The sequence below is a fragment of the Gekko japonicus genome, unplaced genomic scaffold (genome assembly GCF_001447785.1).
Source record: "Gekko japonicus isolate JY-2015 unplaced genomic scaffold, Gekko_japonicus_V1.1 scaffold34, whole genome shotgun sequence".
Classification (NCBI taxonomy): Eukaryota; Metazoa; Chordata; class Lepidosauria; order Squamata; family Gekkonidae; genus Gekko; species Gekko japonicus.
The window spans coordinates 2,363,388-2,388,318 of NW_015173673.1; the positions used below are offsets into that span (position 1 = coordinate 2,363,388).

Here is a 24,931-nt window from a genome sequence, read left to right on the forward strand (position 1 = left end):
GGGAAATGCCTAGATCTTTTTATGTCCAATTGGGCAGCATGGGGTCTTACTGGCTCCTGTTATCTCTCCTTCCCCTAGTAGCACTGGAGAGAGCTACTGGTTTTGCAAGTTGCTTGCTTGGTGAGAGTAACATATGCTCTGTTGTGTCTAATGCTGTGTATGTCTTTTATTCGGATTTCTTTACTAGCATTAGAACGGCTAGGACAAGAGGCTATCGGAGAAGGCTATAATCCATACCTGTTTCCTTATGCATCACAACAAGTTGAGATAGTAGTCCATGATCATAAGCACATTGTGCAAATTGAAAAGCCAAAGGAGAATGGCTGAAAAGGAAATAAATTGCTCTGAGAATGCCAGTTTACAACTTCTTCACAATAGCCTATTCTTTATTCATTTTATTTTACTATTTTGTTCATTGCCTGAAACAGGATTGTTTCTTTATTCATGCCTTTTATAGCTCTCATAATCCCCCCCCTCAAATTCTGATTCTTCAGAGTTTAAAGAAAAGCAAAAGCAGCCAAATGGAATGTAACCTTGTAAATAAAGGAATACCAATGGCTAAGCAACTATACATCAATTGAACTTCACTGTTAGGCTTATGGAAGCAGACAGAATGCGAACAATTAGGCTTTCCCATGCTCTCTAGCAGGAAGCCTGAAGTGGAAGAAATGGAATTCAGACGGTGTTTTTAATAAGAGCTTATCTCTGTACATTATAGTTTTTACGTTGTTACATTTTTAGTTTTTTACATTTTTTTAAGAAAGAGAAAAGATTGACTGAGTTCTGGTATAGTATAGTGGTTTGAGTGTCAGACTAGGATCTGGGAGACCCAGGTTCGAATTTCCATTCTGCCATGGAAGCTTGCTTGGGGGACCTTTGACCAGTCACACATTGTCAGCCTAGCCTACCTCACAGGGTTGTTGTGAGGATAAAATGGAAGAGAGGAGAACGACATGACCTCCATTGGGGAAAAAAGCAGGGTAATAATGAAGTAAATAGATAAGACCAGTGCAATGTTATGTAAGAATGGAGATGGAGGACAAAGGGTCTGTCTGTCTATCTATCTACAAACACACACACACACCCTCAGGAATTAAAGATTAATTTGCCTTCCTCAAAACAGGGAGCTCAAAATGAAGGCCCTTTTCCTTACTTACCCAGGGACCGAAGCAGGTAGGCAAGGTTTCTATAGTGCTAATGGAAGTTTGGGGCTTTTAGACTTTCATATTCTATCACTTTTGTAATATGAAGAGACAAGATGGAAGGGAGTAAAGGACAGAATCCTGTCTAGTGCTCCAGAAGGAATTTCTTATTCATAAAAGGATAAAACAGTCAGCAAAAGTATTCTCTCCTTCCTCTCTACCTCATCCTCAGCACCCTGTTTTGACCAGCATAGTGGTAGATGTCAGTCACTGGGTGGTGTGTAGCATTTTCCTGTTGCTGACTGTTTCCATTAGCAGAATTGAAGTGCCGAGGTCATCACTTGCTGTAGGAAAATGGTATTGACTTTGTCAGTAGTTCGCTAGTCTGAACAAGGGCCCACAGTGCTAAGAACCACAGATGTCCTGTGCTGTTAGTACTGTCCACCAAATTTCTCCGTTGTAAATTTTCATAAAGATTTCCTCAATACAGGAGTTAGTTTCTAATCTAGCTATAATACTATCTTAAGAGCTGCAACTACTTTGGTCAAGTAGAAGCTTGTATAACAGAATTTTACATCGTGCTTGGCAGGAAAAGGAACTATCGAATAGGTCCACTGGGACCGTCATTCTTTCATCCACCCCTTTGCACTGTAATATTTACTTTACATGATCCAAGTGTCAACAGAGCCCGAGGAAATGCTGGCTACTAATGGATGTGACCCTGTTCTGCTTGCATGACAGAGGAATATAAAAGAGGAAGTTGACACTGGATCCTGTTCTCTTCCGCCTGTTTTGGAAAATGTAGTAAAATTGTACTTGAACTTTCCAGTATCCCCATGCCCAACTAAGAGCCTAACCCTTTGCACCAGGACACCACCAAAGAAATGTGGCAATCAAAATTAATCTCGCGTTCACTGAAATGCTGGTCATTGACTTGCATTAAATGGAGCATCTGAGCTGCAAGCTCTCATCAGTCAGGGGAAATAGTCAACCGCCCAGACCAGCAGTACAAACTAGGTCAGGAAGATTTAAGATTAATTAAAAGTGTGATTCATGGGAGTACCCAAGTGTGAAACCTTGACCACATTGTAAAGTCAGTTAAAGTTTTGTCACTGACTTTAATCAGCCTGAATTTCATACTATGTGTTCCTTATTTTTTTAATGGTTCGGAAAGAACCAATACTTTATGTGCTCAAAAGAGCACTATGTTTACCTGTAAGAGAAGATGAATGGCTTTTCTGGGCACTGCCAATAGTTTTGTTTTTGTTTTTTACTGTGAACCTTTGCAGATCCAGGACCATCAACCTTGCCTTTCTCTCTGAAGTTTTCTCTTCACAGAAAATGTGCTTATAGCATAGTGCGTATATGGTCCATCTCGGACCACAATCACTGTACCACTTAAACCCTTACTCCAGTCTTGGCCCTATTGGCCATTAGGCCAGTCTTCCTGATTACGTCGCTGGTAGTCTCTCTGTGACACGGCTCTCAGCTTTATCAGCTTTTATTATTCCAGGCCTACACTGTCCCACTGACAATATTGCTCTATTAATAATTAATACTAATAATTGTATTTATTTGTTTGTTTACTTCATTTATACCTGACCTTTCTCCCCAGTGGGGTCTCAGAGCAGCTCACATTGTTCTTCCCTCCTCTCTTTTGTTCTCGCAACAGCCATGCAAGCTTCCACGGCAGAGTGAGGATCTAAACCCCCTAGGAAATGCTTGGCATATACAGACACATAAAAAGATAGGACATTTTGGAAGACATTAATTCATAGGGTCACCATAAGTCAGAAGCGCCTTGACAGCACTTAATACACACACACACACACACACACTTGTGTGGGTATGTGGGCCTATATGGAATATACTTAGGATGCATTTTCATTATCTAGGAAATTATATTTTATTTGGATAGATTTCCAGAAAAATATTATTTTAAATTGAAATGTTTTTAGGATTTAATTGCTGTTTTTTAAATTTTTCTTTATGTTTTAATATTTTTCACTTGAATTTCCTTCCTTCCTTCCTTCCTTCCTTCCTTCCTTCCTTCCTTCCTTCCTTCCTTCCTTCCTTCCTTCCTCAGAACATCACAGAAGTCAATGATCAGGCCAATGGCCCATCTACTCCAACACTCTGTCACACAGTGGTCAGAAATACCAGGTGCCATCAGGAGGTCCAGCAGTGGGGCCAGGACACTAGAAGCCCTCCCACTGTTGCTTCCCCCCCCCCAAGCACCAAGAATACAGAGCATCACTTGCCCCAGACTGAGAGTTCCTATTTATACCTTGTGGCTAATTTCTTTCTTTCTTTCTTTCTTTCTTTCTTTCTTTCTTTCTTTCTTTCTTTCTTTCTTTCTTTCTTTCTTTCTTTCTTTCTTTCACAGTTTCTTTGCTGCTACTTAACCACATGATCCTGTGTTGGTATACAAGCATAATATACATAGACATAAAATACATAGGCAAACACTAAATAGCAGTTAGATCATTATAAACTAAAACAACAATTTTTTGTAATTAGTTTTGGACATTTATTTTGAAAGGCAAGGTAGACAGTTAAGAGAGAGAGAGAGATGATACACAGACAGACAGACAGACAGACAGAGATATGTAGATACACACAAAAAACCTGTTTTAAAGTAAAACAGAATAAGTTTGTAAAGGAACACTGCAGTGTTATCCCAATGCTGCATGTAAATTCTGTGTTTACTGAGGATGAATCTCATAATCCTCCAGGATTAGGAGTTTCCCAAAAAGAACAAAGCATCAGGCAAAACCACAATAGGGGATTTTATTAGAACTGTATCAGTTAATTCAGATTATTGATTCACTGGAATGCAGAATTCAAGTTCCTAAAGCAAACTCTTGAAATCAGTATAGTAATTACTGCCATATGTGTTTGCCTAACAGCCTACATATGTTGTATACTGCTTTAACTGTCATGGCTAGCCCCAAGTTCCTTTAACAGAGCTGTAGTTTGCCAGGTTCTGTCATCACCTAGAAAACCATTAAACCTGCTTTTAAGCCTGTGGTACAGATGAGTACAATAATACTACGCATGAACTCATTTAAATATATGCAGTAAACATGTAAATAATCTGTTCTAACCTATTTCAGGGCCACAATCAGACCAAAAGTCTGAAAATAGTAGAGCATGATAATTTCCACAGTGGCTTATCAGATGTCTTTGGGAAGCCAATAAGCAGCATGAGAAGGCAATAGCCCAGTGCTTCTCTCCCTGCAACTGATGTTTAGAGGCACATGGCCTCTGAGCATTTAGTCACCATCATGACTGGTAGCCATTTGATGGATGTCTCGTATCATCCATGAATTTGACTAATCTCCTTGTAAAGCCATCTAAGCCAGTAGTCCTGATTATATTTTCAGTACATTAAGATGCAAGTACAGTAGCACCTTACATTAACTATCCATTGTATGGAAACATCTTAGTCCTGAAAATTCCGCCCATCGACTTCAAGACAGACATAAAGAAATATTTTTTCATACAATAAACAATTAATGTGGCTGGACTCTAGTGGTGTTGCTGCTTCTCAAGGCCATCTAAAAACAAGATATCCACTGGTGTTCAATTGAATTCTAAAAATACAATTTTTAGGAAACTTCCCATGAAGTAGGCTTTGTTTATAGCTTAAAATCTGATCATCATATTTGGGGAGAATTTTTTTTTTTTGCCTGTCAAATTGCTGCTGACTTTTAGAGGCTTTTGTCATCCCCCTGTAGCATGCAGTGTGACTCATCGGCAATACCTGAAAGTATTTGCCTGTCTACAGGGGCATGGGTCAGTGGTAGAACATCTGTGTGGCATGTAGAAGGTTCCCGATGCATTGACCTGGACCGAATCAAGACCTAGGTTTCCTGTCTTATTAGCAATGCTGATTTCTCCACGCCCACTACCCCTCTGCATATCACACCTAATCCAATCACACCTGCTATTGTCATTCACCTGATATTTTCATTTGCCTGCCAATGTCATTCAGCATCTGAAATCACTCCTCTTTCCAATATATAGATGGACTCTCATTCTAGCTATATCTGAAGAAGTGAGCAGTGATTCATGAAAGTTCCTACCCTGCCACATATTTTGTTTGTCTTTAAGGTGCTACTGGACTCTTGCTTTTTTCTACTGCTACAGACGGACATAGCTACCCATCTTGATCTATCTCTGTGTTCATGTATTTTGTACAGTCTTACATGCTTTTTGCTTGTGGCACTTTGTGTTTTAGATTGCATAGGTTGATCTGTGAGTTGTTTCCTTTTACAGCACATGATATTTCGGACCTAACAGCTGTAGGGTCTTGTATGTCATTATCTGTATTCAATCTGAGTACAAGATTGAAGTAGTAGTATATAAGTTTCCCAAGTTTAATCAGTATTTATTATGAGAAAATCTTTACTATTTATATCCCAATAACTGCTATCTTTCCATAATGTATTAAAGGTAACCTGTGGCTTTTGGTATTCTTGGGACATGATCCTGCCAAAGTTGAGCAGTTCTTTCCATTCATTTCCATTCATTGCTTTCCATTCATGGCAATCATTCCATTTCAACTCAGGTGAAATATATAGGAGCTAGAAGTGCTAAAGTTTGACTGTGCAGCTTCTTTGTTTTTGTTTTTGCTTTTCTTACTTATATATAGGGATGGGCACGAACAGGCTGATGAACCAAAGTTCATCATGAACTTTGGCCTGTTCAGGGTTCGCAAACTGGAGTTCATGAACTGAAGAACCAGGATGAACTACCACGAATTTTGGTGCAATTTGTGGTGGCTCATGGTGGTTTGTGAAGAGCAAAAGGCAGGGGTTACTGCTTCTTTATGCTCTTCAGGAGAAACAGATGAGTGGCTGGGAGCTCCCAACCACTCAGCTATTTGGTTTAAATGGCTCCGAGGTTCGGTTCATGGTTCAGCCACAAACCACGAACTGAACCGCATTGTCAAGGTTCATGCCCATGAGTTTTATGAGCAATTTTCAGATTCTACATAGTCTACAGTTTTATGTCATTTATTGGCAACCGATATCTTTGCCTCCTTTAGCAGATTCTAAGCCTCCTTTCTTCTATAATATTCAAATTGACATTGACAGTGTTAAATTGAATGTTATGACTGGAATTATTGCATATTCTTCCCCTGTTTATCCCATTCTCCATTTCTTTCCCATGTCTTTGTTGTCTCTCTTGAGTCAGATTTGAAATTGTAAGACCTTCAGGGCAGGGACATTCTTGTGTGGGCAATCTTAAGCAGGGTTACACTTCTCTAAGCCAATTGAAATCAAAAGATAGTTTTAGAAGGGCATAACTCTTCTTGGAAATGCAGTTTGTATTTTATAGAGTACCAAGAACATGGAAGGTGCTACATAGATGATTATGATATTTGCTGTCAATTTAAATGCATACAGCCTCCCTCCCCTCAGTTCTTGCACTGTGGGACATTTTTATAAAACACGATTCTATAAATTTAATTGCCAATAGTTGAAATGTCACCGTATTTAGGAACAGAACATCTTCCTAATATAACTTTAGCTAGTATAATTACACCTGAAAATGATCTGATATCAAGTGATATGATCTAACTGTTGAAGCTAAGCAGGGCTGGCCCTTAGCAGTACTAAGGGATCTCCCGGGAACAATGTATGTACCACTTTTCCATTAGGGAATGTTAATGGGATAGTCAAATAGCTGAATAATTAAAAATTAATGACTTCTGATAGTGTGTCACTGCGAGCAAATATTTCATTGTCTCAGTTGTACAGGCTTTAATAAGGCTATTGTCCTCTCTCTCTCTCTTACCCCCTTCTTGTTTAAGACACACCGGCAGAAGAGGATCCCTCTCCTTGTGCGCCTCACTTAGCACATGGGCGGCAATGTCAGAATGGCACCGAATGCAGAGCAGGATGGGAAGGACCTAAGCACGGCATTACCAACTTTGACAACTTTGCCTTTGCCATGTTAACTGTGTTTCAGTGCATCACCATGGAGGGCTGGACAGATGTCCTGTACTGGGTATGTGTGTCAAATAAAACTGTGGCAGTGAAGGCAGAATTCTGTTCAGTCATGCTCAAAATATGGGGCTGCTACAACCGTGTTGTTATGTTGCTTGTGGCATACAGATGGGGTGATTACTAAATGAATAGTTCAGATTAATGTACAGCATCAGCCTTTTACTGTAACAAATTAACCTTTCCATACTAACCTTCTGTTCACATTAGAGGAGATTGGTATGTACATACAAGCTTTACAATATATGTTTATTGACCAGTTTGTCATTTAATGACCTTCCTTGCATGTGAAGTATCCCATGCAAATCCAGATGTATGAAGCAGCACAATTGCTTACTAACCACTTAAAAGTCTTGCTATTGACAGAGCATTAGTCTCCAGACATCTGTATAGACACCTGGGCACTGTTCACTCAGTGGTAAAGGATATGAAAGCTCTTACTCAGCTTCCATCATTGCTGAAATTTGGTGCACAAATAATCCAATACACTCAGATTGCTACAAAGTCCAAATCTGCAAAGTTTTACTTCTGTCCCTCAAAACTCAGGATGAGTCCGCCTTGTAACAGTGCCTGGCAGTCCACCAGACAGCAAGTGAAAGGCACAGAGGAGAAGAAATGTTGAGATGTTCTGTTTTACACATCAGAACTGCCTTCAGATTGGGGATGGCAAGCCAGGAATGCATCTATGATTGCAGATTTAAAAATGAATTTGGTGTTAGTGTAAAAGTTAGGGATGGGCACGAACTTGGAAAATGCAATTCATTTCGGTTCATGGTTCGTGGTGTGCTGAGTTCGTGAGCCATGAACCGTCATGAACATTTAGGAGCCAAATAAACTGGTTCAGTTTGTGAGGTTCATGATTCAGTAGAACAGCCCCCAGTGTGCTAGAGACACCAAACTCACAGGGGATCTTCAGTGGACTCTCCTCTACCTGCTCCCCAAATTTGGGGAGGATTGGATTTATGGGGTCCAAGTTACAGCCCCCCCAAAAAGAAGGTGCCCCCAGGAAAGTGCTTTCTGGGAAAATGACAGGTGCAGGTTCAGGAGTACATAGAACGGACCCTGTGCAAGCTAGAGACATCAAACTCACCAGGGACCCCCCCCCCCTGGTGCTCCTCTATGTTACCTCCAAATTATGTGCAGATTGGACTTTGGAGGTCTGAGTTATGCCCCCCAAAATGCCCCCAGGAAAGTCCTTTTGGGGAAAAGGTCATGCACAGATTCAAAAGTATATGGACCCCCTGCAAGCTACACACACCAAACACACAGGGAACCTCACCCTGTCTTTGAAGTTGGTAAACATTTTGACTAAGCAGAGACAGTCTTTCTGGAAATATTTCAATTCACAAACTGCTACAAACCATGGAAGGTTCGTGGAAAGTTCATGCCAGTTGACCTGCCATGAACATCAATGTTTTGTTGTTTTTTAATTTAAGAGGAACCAGCCAAAATTCATCATGAACTTTAGTTCGTGAGCCGGTTTCTGCCCATCCCTAGTAGGAGTCACAACTCAAATATTCCAGATGAGGAAATTCTGCTACTTTCATAGACAACCTGTCTTTGTGCCCCACATGTAGCTAACATCTGTAGTGTTGTTAGAGTTCATACCTTATAGATAATGTTGGTGGCTTTCATACTTTATTTATTTATACTTTAGATTTATGAATTGCCCAATCCCTGCAAGCACAGGGCTCTGGGTGATGTACAACAAAAGTTAAATCATCAAACAGAGCAAGTTAAAATTAATAAATAACATTCATTGCATTATTAAAATAATGTCAAGATAGTGCTACTAATCTGTCCTTAAGCCCATTCTGCACTGTGTTGCCACATCGTAGGCATGGTAAAGAGGAGGCAGAAGGGGAAGAAGATGGGAGAGCAAGGGAGGGTGCCAGCTGTGATGGAAAACTGTTGCTATCCTCAACCAAAAGCCTGGCGGAACATCTCTGCCTTACAGGCCCTGAAGAATTTCATTAAGTCCCACATGGCCCTGGTGGTATTTGGCAGAGAGTTTCACCAGGCTCTGGTCAAGGACAGCCGGACATCTTTAAGGCCAGGGATCACCAATAAGTTGTTCTCAGCAGAGCGTAATGCTTTCCTGGGGACATACCAGAGGAGGCGGTCCCAAAGATATGTGGGCCCCAGACCGCTCAAGGCCTTTAAGGTCAAAACCAAAACCTTGACCCTGACTCAGTACTCCACTGGGAGCCAGTGTAGCTGGCGCAGCACAGGTTGTATATGGGCCATCCGTGGTGTTCTCATCACAACTCACCCCGCCTCATTCTTGATCAGCTGGAGTTTCTACGTCAGTCTCAAGGACAGGCCAGCATAGAGTAAGTTACAGTAGTCTAGCCTGGAGGTGATGTTCCACATTTTGTGGTCTCTCTTGCCTTCTGAGCCTTGTATGATCTGTAAGATCAGATTTGAATCCAGTAGCACCTTGGAAACCAGCAAGTGTTTCAGACATAAACTTTTGAGAGTCAAAGTTGCCTTCATCAGATATCAGACTCCCAGAAGCTTATACCCCAAAAATCTTGTTGATCTCTAAGTTGCTACTGGACCCGGATCCACTACTGCAGACCAACACAGCTACCGTCCCAAAACTGTAAGATCAGAGTGAACCATTTAAGCAAGGCAAGCTGCAGTTCAGAGACCATTGGCTTACAGTGAAGTTTAGCAAGAATTAAACTGTAGACAATTTAAATATAGAATCTCAAGTGCCCTGGAATAAACCGACAGGTCTCTGGGAGCTGCAGGCTCCCCCATTCTTTTCACTGAGAGGGCTGCTGCTCAAAAGCATTGCTTTGTGCTTAGGGAATTGCCTGCTCTATTTAAATGGAAGGGGAAGGTTTAGTGAGCAATACAGTCCCTGAAGCCATGAAGAATCATCGCAGCAGGGTCTAAATCTTTAAAACGATGGCTGTCTGCCTGGATATGTGGTTGAACTACCGTGCGCATAAACCAGCATGTTAAACCCTTATTTGACTCTACTCCCACTGCTGTATTTAAAACCTCCTTACTGTATGTCTCAACAATCTACAAACATCCACAAAGTGTTGAGTTCTCCATTAGTTTCCCTATAAACAGTAGGCAAAAAAGTGACTCTTGTTGGCCCCGTTATGGGTTTTTTGTCTTAGAAAAAAACCTTGGCAGACTAATGAAGACCATAGGAGGTTTTTGTCAGGCATGAGTGGTAGGAGCAAAAAATAAACTGTTTTATACACATGTTTCCATCCTGCCAATTCTCTGTGGCTTGGCATGGGTTGTAATTTAGAAACAAGAATAACAACATGTCTAATAAAAATTACAAGTTTTAAATAATCAGTTTTCATGATAACAGTTCAAATCCTATACAGTCTAATCTTTTAAAGCAGTGAGTGCTAAGCATAGCAAAAAAAAAAAGCTCCATTCTCACCACCAAAAGCAAAACCAAATTAAAATGGCTTTCCATACCTCATCGCTTCCAAATCTCTGGTAAGTCTCAGGGGACAGGAAGTGCCACTTTGCGATTTTATGCCTGATAGAAAACTAAAAGCATTTAGAGCACTGTAAATAAATCAGCACTTGTACAAAAGGTGACCTTTGTTACCTATTTTTGGCTGTCATTGTATGGAACAAGCACAACTAGTAGCAACCTCTTGCCACCCCAAAACCGTTTCCCCCCCACACACACACACACACAGTTCTAAGAGGGGTGTCGTAGCTTTCTCTGTGATACTGCAAGAGATCCTGGAGCACCCCACTGGGACTGCTGCCTCAAACAATGCTTGTGCCTTTCAGACGGCCTTGCCACTCAGTAGACAACAGCCGAAGGGGGACAGGAGGCAACTTAGCAGACCAGCATCTGAGGCAGCAGGTTTCGCCCGTGTTGACCTGTAAAAGTCCCTTCCATCCTCCAGCATCTCTGAAATTGCATCCTGAGCTTCGATGAAAAAAGCTTGAAACTGGAGCTCACAGTTGCCCTGGAAACTCCTGTCAGGAAATCAAATTGGGGAAGAAACCAGGCAATAGATATAATTTACTTTGCTGACAGTCTTGACATGTTTTGTGAGCTTCTCTCGTCCTCCCACAGTCTGCTTTGCAACCCATTGAGGGAGATGTGCTGATAAGGAACACAGTGATATTGCTGCAGTGTGTGTGTGTGGGGGGGAATGCAGTATGCAAAACCACCACCACCCCACAATTTTCGCCAGCTGTGTTTGTGCTTTCTTACCCTCTATTCTTAAGAGTGCCTAGGCTTGAATTAGCATGGCCTTTCCACACAAGGGAATGATCTGCTTCTCAGAAGACACCTCTCTGCACGCTTCTAGTACATGTTATTCCCCCCCCCCTCCAAAGAAGAACTGATGCTTTGTTTTAGATTGGTTTGTTAGGGGGTGGGGATGAAAGTCACACTGGTTGTGAATTTAAGCCAGGGAAGAAAAAGCCGATCACCTCTGACTGACCTCCAAGTATCTGTCTGCCAAAACAAGATGACACATCTGAGGAGGGAGTGCCCATGTTTTGTGGTTGTGAGGAGCCATGTTGCTTCATCAGAAACAACAGGGTAATTAGCAGATATTTCAAGAGGGCATTTTACATTTTATACCCTAGACTCTTGTTCATTAATTGATTCTTATTTAAAAGTGACCATTGTCTAACATCGAGGCTAAGCTTCGAAAAAGTGTCCATATGACCAAAGGCCCACTAGGACAATTCGACATTAAACCGGTAGCTGCCTTAGTATTTTTTGCATAGGCTAGGATTATGGGGCTACTGTAGGGATTATTGCTGTCTTCTGTAAGAAAGATCAAGAAACAAATTGGCAATTGGTGGACATAGCAAATGTGCTGTTCTTGAAATGAAACGAAAAAGGCACCAGCTTCTCACAGCTTCACTACAAACACTCATCCTGTCTAGGTTTGCCAGGGGGAAGGGTGGGTAGGGATGCCAGCTCCAAGTTGGAAAACTCCTGGAGATTTGGGGGTGGAACATGGGTAGGACACGGACCTCAGTGCGGTACAATGCCACAGACGTCACCCTCCATACCATCCATTTTCTCCAGGGGAACTTATCTCTGTAATCTGGAGATGAGGCGGAAATCCAGGGGATCCCCAGGTCCCACCTGGAGGCTGGCATCCCTGCTCCTGTGTAATAATAGAAGACATTGTCCTGACTTGAGATGCTGGGGGGGAACTGTTCAGTGTCCTGCTTGGGAAGGATGTTTTTCATATTCCTGCCTTTCTCTTGACCTTTTTATCCCACTGTTTTGTACTTTGCTCCCCCACCCCCAACCATTTCCCCACTGCTGCTTTCACTATTACTGAGACCTGTTTCCACACCAGTTCTTTACACAGGCCCCTGCCACACGGCAGGGGAAAAGCCGCCAAAAAGCATGGCTTTTAAAAGCCGCGCCAAAGTTGAAACGGCGTGGCGGGATCCCACGGATCCCCTGGCCGCGCCGCCTTTTCTCCCCGGCACGATCAGACGCCGGGGAGAAAACACGGCCCTGACGGGGAGCCTGCCGAACTGCGCATGTCCGAGCATGTGCAGTTCGGCCAGGCGCCGGGGATGCGCCGGCGCAAGGATGCGCCGGCGATCAAACGGCCCGGCTTGCCGCGCAGCTTCCCGATGAACCACCAAGGTAGGTGGTTGCAAGTTGGGGCGGATTTTCGCGGGGAAGGGCCAGTTTGGGGACGGAAGCACGACGCTTCCCAGATGTTGTGGTGTGATCGCGCCAGTTTGCTCCGCCCCCGAACTGTCCCGCTCCCGGCCCAAATCACCTAGTGTGAACAGGTCCAAATATGGGAAACCAAGACCACAATCACACAAGTGCAGGCGAACTGAAATATAACTGTAAAATTGGTCTTTTGGAAAATCTTTCAGTCAGCCTGGTAGAGTGCCTTTAAAATGGCTATTCTGTTTTTCACATGGGCATGCTGACAGTGCGAGAAAAACCAAGAAGTGCTTTCTGTGAATTCATCCTAGGAGCTAACCTCAGCAAGTGGTTTTTAAAAAAGCACAAGTTATAATTATCATTTCCATGTATACCCAGTTTGATCCACCTTTAAAAATTCAACAGATTGTAATGAGAAGGGCAAAATTTTACAATATAAAGGAAAACCTTCATTTTGTAGCTTACCACATACTTTCTAATTCTGACTAGGTGAGGTTAAAACAAATATAAAAAGGCAAGACTTAGCCAAACCAACTTACTAAGGTGAATTTTTTTTAATAATGGCAGGATGCAGTTGTGTTTCATTGCAATTACAAGAGACGTACCTTTATAAATGGTCTTTCTTCCAGAGGCGAAACATAGTGGTTCCAGATAAAATTCTTTAACTGTATAAAGCAGCAGATTTCATTAAACAGTCACTTTTAAAAGAGGAATCAAAATCAAAATTAGGAATTCTCTTAAAGATTGTAAGCATAGTATCGGGTCCTGGGGTTGTCACTTGGTCACTCCTGGGCCTGACGCAGGGAGATAGGCCGGGGGGGCACCTCTGGACACATAGTTTCCCATCTACTGCCTATAGGACATGTATTTTTACATTTCTTGTGCAAGAAATACTAGTAGTTGTTAATGCTAACCTTAGTGGTGGAAAGTACCATTAAGTCACAGGCAACTTACAGTGAACCCATAGGGTTTTCAAGGCAACAGATGTGCTTCTCACTTGCCTTGAAAGCCCCTTGCTTGGGTTGCCATTAGTTGTCTGCGTCTTTAGATTTTATTCCTTTCACAGAGTAAAGTTGGGCATCCTCCTCACCTGTTCTCCCCGCCCCCTAACCTGTATACATTATATTTGCATGCTGTGGCAACATGGGAGATAGGAATTTACCAAAAGAAATGAAAAAACTAGGCATCTAAATAAAACCAGTGGTTGGCAACTAGATTGGCCTGAGGAGATTTATTACAAAGCGTAAGTATCAGTGGCCAATGGTGCCAGTGTAAGAACATTCTCCTAGGAATAAATGGGGACTTTCTTCCACATGGATATGCTTTGGATTGCTCCCCAAGTTTCTTCTGCCCCCTGTTTGCTGTCAAGCAAGTGTTCTTGCTGGAGGCATATGTATATAAGCTGGATGATGCTGAAAGACCAAATCAGGTTCCTTAGCATGAAAAGGCTTCTCTTCTGTTGGTAATAGGTGGGTTATGAACAAAGGAGTCTTATCTGATTTGGCCTATGGAGCAGCAGGAGCTGGCCTCTGGGATGTTTTCTCATTGAGGGCTTGCTGGTAAATGGGTTTCCACTTCACAGTAGGTACCATTCTAAGCTGAGCTTAGTTCCCTATATTGTTTCTTGGAGTGGAGGGAATCACAGTTATTGATACTTTCTCCTCAAGCTGAAACTCATGCCCCAGAGACCCAAACATACAGCCTAGCAATAAAAATGCTGGCGTGGGGGAGAAGTTCACATGCAGCTTCCCCAATATGTCATTGTCCCCAACCTAAGTAAATGCAGGGGTCATTTCGTAGAAAAAGAGCTAGGGGGACTCATTAGCATAACTCATTAGCATATGCCACACCCCCTGACATCACCGGAAGTGTGTCCTCCCCACAGCCGGCGGCGACCTCCAGCGAGCACCAGCAGGGAGCTCCAGGCCCCGCCCTCCCGCACCTCACCTGGGGGGATGGCGTCCCCCCCCAAATGACCCCTGAGTAAATGTCAGTTACTATACCCTCCTTCTCAAGCAAGATGAGAAGAAAAGACTTGGGAGTCTATTTTGTCTCTCCTGACTTGATCAATATATTCCATTTTGGACTGAATTTGCAAATGTGTTTGAGAAAGTTGTATTCTAATAGATGTCCCAGCACTTTTTGTATTGCATCTTGAAGTGTAAAAATGCAATTACTAAAGAGGATGGAGAATTTACAGCTTATATTACTACTTCCTATTATCTTTATTTTTAAGGCTTTAATTGACTATGTAAATCAGTGCACAGTATGCATTTTTGTGCTTTTCACATACGGTAGAGTTTTGCATCTGTCAGCACTGGGAAATAGAAATATCTGGATTTGGAGAAGGGAAGCTGTGCAGTGAAGCAGGCAACGGAGCTTTTTCATGCTAACCAACCTTCTAAGTATAGATACAAAAATAAACAGCAAGGGGAAACCCCTGGATTTTGTAAGGAAATGAACTCTCAACATTTGGAGACCTGATGTCCTGGATATTTTCATGCTTAAAAACAAATTTCCAAAGCATTCAAAATACAAGATTTTTTATATAAACGCACAGCTTAGACACAAAAGGTGCTATGGAGTCCACAGTGAAAGAGCAGCATGAACAGTCTTTGTATTATAGATGTGTTATTTTTGAAATTCCTTTCCATTTAAAGCAATTCTTTCCATTTTTAAAAAAGAACCTGCTTATGTTAGCAACCAAAGTGACACACTAGGCAAATACATTGTGGTTAAAGTCATTTTGAAGGTCCTTTAGGGAATTTTTACAGGTCACAGAAAGTCAACACTAGCATAAAATAGCTTGGCATGGCAGAATGAGACAAGGGACATGGCACAGGGGTTTTTTAACAAAAGAAACTGGCCTGTTATAGAGTTGTGATTCTGTAAGAAATCAAGATACAAAATCCAGGATTATCTAGTATGACTTCAGGCTTCATTGAAGACTAATTTATAGGGTCCTTATTTGTATTCATACAAATATAAAATATAAAATTTTAAAACATTAAAAGATTCAGACTGATTTAAAATCAGAGGTAAAATTCTAATTAAAAGCTTTTTAAATACGGATAATCACATTGCATTAAATGGCTACTATCACTTAGGTATTGCAAACCTTTATCATTTGGACACAGGGTTTAGGCCACCAGGAGGGTTTATGGGCTTTGGAAGCCAAATGGGTTCATAATAGGTAGAACTACAATGAAGTCTGTTGAATACTAGGTAGACTGGATGACTGGAAGCTGAGTCCATGGTGGAAGTTTAGTAGTGGAGCAAGAAAGGCTAAGGGAATCAAGTCAAGTAGCTCATGTTGGGGAAGTCTACCTTTACTATCCATAGTTGCATGTAGGACATCCAAGAAGAAGGCTGACTGGACCTAGAGGGGTTATGTACGGGGGCAGACTGGCCATTAAGGCCACTGAGAAAATGCCTGGTGGGCCAATGGCATGCAGGGGCCATGACCCTGTGTGGGAGGGGGGTCACAGCCTGGCCAAGCCCCACATGATGAAAGAAATACCTAGACAAGCTGCATGTGACACAGGGCAAGCTATTTCTCCCTCCTTCCCTCCTTTGGAGGTGGAGCCAGGAGTGGGAAGGGGGCGTGGCTCTTTTCCCAGGTTGTTTTCCTCCCTGTATACTTTTGGTTTTGTATCGTTTCTAGATCAGGCTGGGAACTAGTCAGTGCCTATCTTGTTAGTCAGTTAACTGAGGCTTCTGCTGCTAGATCACAGTCTATATCTGAGAGTCATCACTGTCAATTAAAGGCAACGGTCATCTTTTGATAAAGATAATTTTGATTCAGTTTTTTTAAGTACATTCCCCATCCCCATTGTGCTGTTCTTCTATCTTGTTTTCCAAGCTCATACAGCCTTACATCTGAAGCAAGAATGAGTTTTAATCAATTAATTGATTAATAGAGTAAAACTGCTTACATTTATATAAGATAAAACAGTACTTATGAAGGGGGAAAAACTGTCCTTGGTTATTATGGTCCAGTGCATAGTTTATGCATTTTTGTAATATTTTCCAAAACGAGAGGCTACCGTTTAAGTGACTATTATTTAAAGGTTAGTAAGAGATCCAGCATTCATCACCTATCCCCAGAGTTTAAGCGGTAGTGGTAGACAATCATGAAGTTAGACATTGGATTAGTCATACCACAAATTATATAATCTCACAGTCCAAGCAACAGAAAACAAAAAAAGAACTAAACACCAAAGGGGCTGATCTGTTGTCAGATATAACTAGGCTTTTGAGAATGATGGGAAATCCCAGAGTGAGAAGAATGTAAGCACAAGCTTTTTGCTTATTTCAGGCCCTGGTCACACAGGAGGTTTAGGCCCGGAAGAGGGACGAATCGGGGGCGCAGCAAACAGGCGTGATCAAACCGCAACATCTGGGAAGCGGTGCGCACCCGTCCCCGATCCATCCCTTCAGCCCAGTAACGCGGAACAAAAAAGAACCTAGTAAAGAGAAGGACTTACCTGAAACACCACAGCAAGCACGGCCGTCGGATCACAGGAGCGCCCGTCTTCAGGAGCATTCGAAGCTCCCAGCCAAACTGCGCATGCGCACACATGCGCAGCCAGCTGCCTCGTGCTCCCTTCCGTGTCTTTTCTCCCGGCAGAGCAACTGCGCGGTGGCTCATGGGATCAGTCTGATCCCGCCGCCACGTGTCTCTTTTGGTGCGGCTTTAAAAAGCCGCACTTTGGCCACATCAATTTCCCCCCATGTGGCAGGGGCCTCAGTACACCAAAGTCCTCTTGGTTTGAGGGGTGAAAGATTTTCCTAGTGCGGCCTAAACAACAATGGAACAAATGATAAATATGCTGTGAATAAATTCCTAGACAATTTAGCTTTTCTGTTTACCAAATGTGTGCAAGAACAGCATAATTTCCCAATGTTTAATGTGCTTAAATTTGCTCAGGGTTCCCTGTTATTCTTGCAGACCATGAAGGAGAAGTAGCCATGAAGTAGGCAGTGCTGTATATATTCCACGGTCTAAACATACCAGGGTAAAAGCTGATAATTAGAACACTGGGAATCTCTCTGTTCGCTTTTTTAAAAGTTTGTAGTCCTCATAGGTTGTGAAGATAGGCTTCAAAGTATAGGCTTCAAAGTATGTAAGCAATACTTTGGAAAATCTCAAAAGACAGCACTGCCTGGCAACCTGTAGGAGAATTGGAGGGGTGTGCAGCATCACAGGAATTTTTTTTTAAAAAAAAAATGCAGCCTCATGTACTTACTGCAAGTTCTTACTGCAAGTGATAAGGACAGCTCAAGGAATTGCTGTAAACTGTATGGTAAACCATGGCGTTTCCGACAATTCCTAGAGCTGCCCTTTGTTTTACTCTATAGTAAAACCGTAGAGTTTCTGGCAATTCATAGAGCTATCCTTTGTCACTTCCGGTAAGAACTTCCAGTAAGTACTCGAGGCTGCATTAAAAAAAATTCTCCTACCACTGCCCCAAGTGGTGGCAGGCCATGAGACCTGGGGTTGGGGGATTCTGCACTCACTGGGGGCTTGACAGCCCTAATGGGAGGTAAGCAAGTCAGAGGGCAGAGATTCAAAACAACGTAGTTTCTTATAATATACATAAACAGATGGCTGAATCCAGGTCTCTTTCATACAGAGATTTAGATCAGCTTAGTACAGATTTTGTATTTTATTTGAACAGGGAGATGAAGTTCTCACTTTCCTGTATTAGGCTTTTCCAGATGGCGCTAACTACGGGACTGGCAGCAGTATGTTGGAGCTTCTTGGCTCCCACTAGCTGATATGCAGAGGATGGGAAGCAGTTTCATAACAGAGGGCTATATTTCTCATAAAGGAACTCTTTTTACTTGTACAAATCCCTGGGTAGGGCCTAAAAGTAGTTTATGCTATGCTATGTTAGAATAGAGAATTCTTGAAGATGTTTCTTACCAGGGGTCATTTCGTAGAAAAAGAGCTAGGGGGGGCTCATTAGCATAACTCATTAGCATATGCCACACCCCCTGACATCACCGGAAGTGTGTCCTCCCCACAGCTGGCGGCGACCTCCAGCGGGCACCAGCAGGGAGCTCCAGGCCCCGCCCTCCCGCACCTCACCCGGGGGGATGGCGTCCCCCCGCGTCCCCCCCCAAATGACCCCTGTTTCTTACCATGCCTGCATATCATCACTTGACAACGTACTGTGCACTGTAAGTAGGATTGTCTGGCCACTGAGGCAAAATAAATAATGGATTTCTTCAGAAGTCTTGCCTCCAGTGGGGTAGCACAACACAAATCCTGCTGGCAGCACTGAAGGACCAGACAGGTCCCAGCTAGGTGCTCTCCCACAAGAAATAAAGTCCTTTTGCAGTGTCATAGGAAAGACATAATTTTAAGAAGGCTAGGGGATTATAACTGTAAATCAGAGGTCCCCAATCTTTTTGAGCCCGTGGGCCCCTGTGGAGTTCTGGCACAGGGCAGTGGGCACAATAGGGTTGCCATTCCCCAGTTGGAGGTGGGGGATTGCCCGATGTTGTGGTCCTCAGCTGGCTGGCAGGAGGAAATCCCCCCCAGCAATGTTGTGCAATATGGCTACATCACCCAGAAGAGATGTGGGCACACCGGGGTTGACGCTCTGGTTTTTGGGCAAAACTCTGAGTTTTGAGGGTGATTTTACCATAGAGTTTTGCCCCCAAACCATAGCATTGCCTCCACTGTGCCTACGTCAGTTCCAGGTGACATACACAGGCCAGGGGCGATGCTTCTGGCTCCCAGAACGTTCCCCTACCCCACTACTGGCATCTCTAAAGGACCTGGCAACCCTAGGCCACAATCACAAAATGGCTTCTGCAGGAGGCAGAGCCAAATACAAAACAGCTGCCTCAGGAGGTAAAGCCAACCGCAAAATGTCAGGGAGCTAGTTATATATAACTCTGATTGTAACTCTTCAGCATTTCAGGCAGAAGCTCTGTTTTAACAGGACTCCTTTTTATTTGCACAGCTAGTCAGAAGCCCTACTGGGCATAGGCCCCACCGAGCCCCGCTTATTTTCTGAAAGCTCTTGGTGGGCACCAGGAAAGGTGTTCACAGGTGCCATGGTGCCTTTAGTCACTACTTTGCAGGACCCCTGCTATAAATATACCCTCCCTGGAAACATGAAATAGCCTTATATTATGTTAAACCACTGGTCCAGCTAACACAGAGTTGGAAAAGTGCCTGTTCTTTTGCCTGGTAAATGATAGTAGGACTAAAGATATGACACCTTCACAAATATTTTTCCAAATATAGGGTTAAACAACGGCATCCCTTTGACTACTTCATTTTCAAGTAAAGGCAGCCCATTAAGATCCATCACTCTTCCACTGTTAGATTGCAGCCTCCTTAACATATGCCCTTGTAGTTGGACAAAGGTGTCCTGGAGTGAAGTAGCTCTTTTTACTGGAATCTGGTCCCTTCAAGCTCTGAAGTTATTCCCAGGGAAGATCTGAAGCTGCGTGTTTAGATGGACACATTCCTCTTACTTGGTTGGCCTTACAAAGAAGGAATGTGGCTCACAGGGTATTTCCACTAAAGTTTTACTACCCAATTAGAGAACACTGCATGAAAAGTGATCCTATTTATTGACCAGTATTACCACATGTATAGATTTTGGTTTTTTAAAAAAAATTATTCACATCCCACCTTTCTGTTCAAAAGAACAACCAAGGCCACTAAGTAATACATCAAATAATTAACTATTAACAATGTCTCCCCTGGCAAAAGGCAGCACCTTCGGGTTGTGGCGCCTTTAAAAGGCATCAGCAGTTAAGCAGTGGGCCTGAGCATGTGCAAAAGCTTAGCCTAGATGTCAAACTCTCCCCATGCAAAAGGCATGCCGGTTCAAGCATTTTGTATATGAGTCCATTTGTTTCACAGTGAATTCTCTCAGTGGATTGAACTGGTGGGCAACATATTGCCCAAAGCAGCATCTTCCCCTTTAATGAATGCTATTTAATTGCACTGAGTTGCTCAGTCATTCCTGCATTCATTACTGTTATCTTGAAAAAGATACACCACTTCATAATGAAGAATATAAAGAAGGTACTGTATATAATAAAAGCTGTAGTATTCAGAGCAATTAAAATGAAAACAAATTTTGCAAAAGATGGATGCTTATCCCTGGTCTCATAAAATCGTGTTGCATTGGGATGTTTTCTTTCATTCCTTGAACTGTGACTATAAACAGCTATCTTGCTTGTTTGTGTCTGGGATAGCTGTCAATTTGAGTTTTTACTGCCACCCAGATCCCAGACATATTTATTTGGAAGCTAACTCTTATTATTGTTAAAGGAACTTATTTTCCAGTGTACGTGCTTAGGAAAAATGTGATTGCTTGATCTTGTTACACTGCAAGTCTTCAAGTATTACCGTGTCTGCTATCTCAGTGCAGCAATGACAACAGCACATTCAGTATAGAAATATCCCACGGGACTATTGCCGTACACATTTGGCTTGAGCCAGGCAATCATGCAATGTCAGAGGATTCTCAGCCATCACAGGAGCTATGTTGGTGCCACCCCACATGTCTGGAATTGATTACTATTCCTATGTCGTGGGATTACAAATGACAGGCAGGATAGTAGAATGATCTTGTCTTTCCTCGATGACATACACAAGACTTCATTGCAGCTGTCTTGGCGATCATTATTGCTACACTGGTTCAAGTAGTAAGAATAGATTAGGACCTTCAGATCTGCCTTTTATCCCAAAACCGAATTCTGAAATCTGTTCCTGTTGTCAGATTTTGAGATTTACATTGTAGCACTAAGCAAGCAAACATACTCCAGTCTAAGCCCACTGAAATTTCTGTGCTTGGACTAGAGTGATTCTGTATAGGGTTGTACTCTCTATAGGGTTGTGCCTTCCTCCCACTCCTTGGAGCAAGAGTAACGGTGGTGGCAGGAGGTGGGGCTGGTTCCACTTGGGCTGGAGAAGACCAGCTTCCCATAGAACTGGTAGGTTACATTTTCAGCAGTAGTTTTTGTGGGGACCAAAGTTTTTTTCCTGGGGGACCGTGCCAGAATGGAGTTCCAGAACCCCTTTGACAAAATTCTTTTAGAAATGTTTAAAAGTTCATGAGTTTTCAGTGTACAGATTAAAAAGTTCATTTCCCTCTGGAGAGTTACGGCACCTCTAAAAAAATTTTTTAATAGAGAGTTAACAGTATTTTTCATCACCTGGAAGTACACTCTTAAATGTCTTCTGTGATATATGGTAGATGTTAATCCTCAAAACAGGATGTCACTGATTTTTACCCAATAAGAATAGCCTTAAGGTACCTTTTTCCAGTGGCAGGCAGTATGAAAGCTACAGGAATGCTCTCCATACATTCATAAAGTCAACAGTGATCTTCCCTTGCTGCCTAAGGAGGAGGAGGAGGAGATTGGATTTATACACCACCCTTCACTACCCAAAAGTGTCTCAGAGCGGCTTACAAACTCCTTTCCCTTCCCCTCCCCACAACAGATACCCTGTGAGGTAGGTGGGGCTGAGAGAGCTCTGGCACAGACTGCTCTTTTTTCAAGTACAGCTGTGCCAGAATTATGGCTTGCCCAAGGTCATCCAGTCAGGTGCAAGTGGAGGAGTGGGGAATCAAACCCGGTTCTCCCAGATTAGAGTCCACGCACTTAACCACTACACCAAACTGAGTGACTTCATAGAGCACTGAAACTTCCACAGGGTGTCAGTATGCACTGGTCCTATTGGCCTTGGCTGGCATATATTTGCTTTCGATCGGTTGCCATTACACATTCTTAAGGGTTGTGTGAACAAGTCCTGAGCAGTCGATCTGTTCCATTGCTGCCTGGTTCAATGTGACCTCCGTTGACAAGGTATTCTGTGAAATGCTGCCACCAAATCAGATGTCAAAATGATACCCATTCATGACAAATATGTTGTCGAAGGGTTTCACGACTGGAGTTCATTAGTTGTAGATTTTCCAGGATGTATGGCTGTGTTCTTGGCATTGTAGTACCTGATGTTTCACCAGCAGCTGTGACTGGCATCCTCAGAGGTATAATACAGAAAGATGGAGTACTCTCTGTGTCAATGTGAGAAGAAAAATGGTAGGCAGGTAATTTATATCTACTCAGGAAGGTGGGGTAAGGGCTGAGTCATTATCCTGTAGGAGTTTACCAGGCTGTAACATACTAACGGAGGAGGAGAATGGATTTATACCCCACCCTTCCCTCGGAGTCTCAGAGTGGCTTACAAAATCCTTTCCCTTCCCCTCCCCTCAACAAACACCCTGTGAGGTAGGTGGGGCTGAGAGAGCTCTGACAGAATTGTCCTTGAGAGAACAGCTGTGACAGAACTATGGCTTGCCCAAGGTTATCCAGCAGCTGTGAGTGGAGGAGTGGGGAATCAAACCCAGTTCTCCCAGATTAGAGTCCACGCACTTAGCCACTACACCAAACTGGCTTTCCTGAGGAAGTTCTTTTGCATATGGATTGTCTGTTGAAATTCTAATCTTATCTGTAGTGCTGTTGTAAGATGTAGACAAAGATGAAGCTTGAAGGCAGGAGTCTGGGGCTCACCTCTGGAATCTGGATCTTGAATTAATTATTTCATGTAATGTTGTGGTAATGCCAGATCCAATCTGAAAAAAAATCTGTAAATAAAAATCATGAGAGACACTGAGTAAATATGAATTCCTGGATAACATCCAAAAGACCTTTGAGGCCAGTTTAGAAGTGCTGTTTTCAAAATCTGTGCAGTTGTAACGCAGTGTTCCCAAGGAAGAAGGAAACATGGTAAAAACTTGGAGATAGTTCTAGAAGTACCTGTGCAGAATATACCGTAGTAGAACAGCAGCATTAAAGCTGTCCTTACAGTATGTTCCTGAATCTTGGTCTCTTTGCTGGGACCTCAGCAAACATAACATTTGGCTAAAACTCTCTAATGAACCAAAACGCAGCTGACTCTACACAAGATTGATGCCTTCATTCTATTAAAAACTATGGAGTAAAGAAGAGAGAAAACTCTTGGGTTACAAAAATAAAATCATACAAACAAGTATACAATTAGTTGTATACAAATTCTTCTCCCCATCCTCTCTAATTGCTTGAAAAAAAATTGCTCATCCAGGTATTAAATCACCCAATTCCTTGCAAAATAGCTTTACTGAGTACAATGCTAGGGATGCATAATTTATCACCAGTTCTCTTTAGATAGCCAGATGGGGTGTGTGTGTGTGTGTTTTGTTGTCATTTCATTTTGTTACCTGAGAATATAAATAGTTTGAAAATAAGAAACAAGTCAGTAAATAGTACTCCTTCAGTCAGATCAAGTATCATGGATACGTTTTATTTTCACATGGTTTTGATGTCCTTCACTGTAGCAATGGGCAAATAACAAAACAAAACAAGATTGTCCAACTATGCCGATCAGAAACCGTCTTTATTTGTAGATCTCCCTGTCTCCTTCACCCAGTCAGTTCTGCTTTCTGTCTCTGTCTTCTAACTATCCTCCCATCTTTCCAGATGCAGGACGCTATGGGCTATGAATTACCCTGGGTGTACTTTGTCAGTCTGGTCATCTTTGGATCCTTTTTCGTACTTAATCTGGTTCTTGGTGTGTTGAGCGGGTAAGCTGCTGGTTTTTTGGTGTTCTTTTTCTCTCTCTCCTCATGCTGCAGGACAAGACTCCAGAGCTGGGTTCTTCCATGTCACCAGAGTCCTTTAATTATTGCAAAAGAAAACCTACAGGACATATAACAATTCTATATTGGTTCTCCAGTCAAGGATATTGTGGAAAAGCCAGTGGCAGCAGTGTAATCCGTATGCTGAAGCAGGAATTGCACTTGCCAAAACAAGTCAGCGATTGGAGAAGAGAAACATTTTGCTTGCTTCCTAGTTGACTGAGAACAAATTCTGAGAGCCTTAGCACTGGTGACCCATGTTCCCTTCCGCTGGAGCCTTGCAATGCCCAGCAACTAAGCTGTTCTCACTAATTATCGTTCCACTCTTCCAGGTCAATGATGCCATAGGAAGGGACTGGCCCTGGATCTATTTTGTTACACTTACCATCATAGGGTCATTTTTTGTACTTAACTTGGTTCTCGGTGTACTTAGCGGGTAAGCAGTACCAGGAACAATGTTTTTAA

General features: G+C 42.6%; 1 protein-coding gene across 1 annotated transcript in view; it reads left to right on the top strand.

Annotated features, from left to right (window-relative positions):
* The window catches only part of CACNA1C (calcium channel, voltage-dependent, L type, alpha 1C subunit), a 629,866-nt gene that overhangs the window by 369,495 nt on the left and 235,440 nt on the right, over positions 1–24,931 (top strand). Inside the window, 2 exon segments of the mRNA XM_015422869.1 lie at positions 6,964–7,160; positions 24,309–24,412. Coding sequence (XP_015278355.1) covers positions 6,964–7,160; positions 24,309–24,412 — 301 coding nt within the window.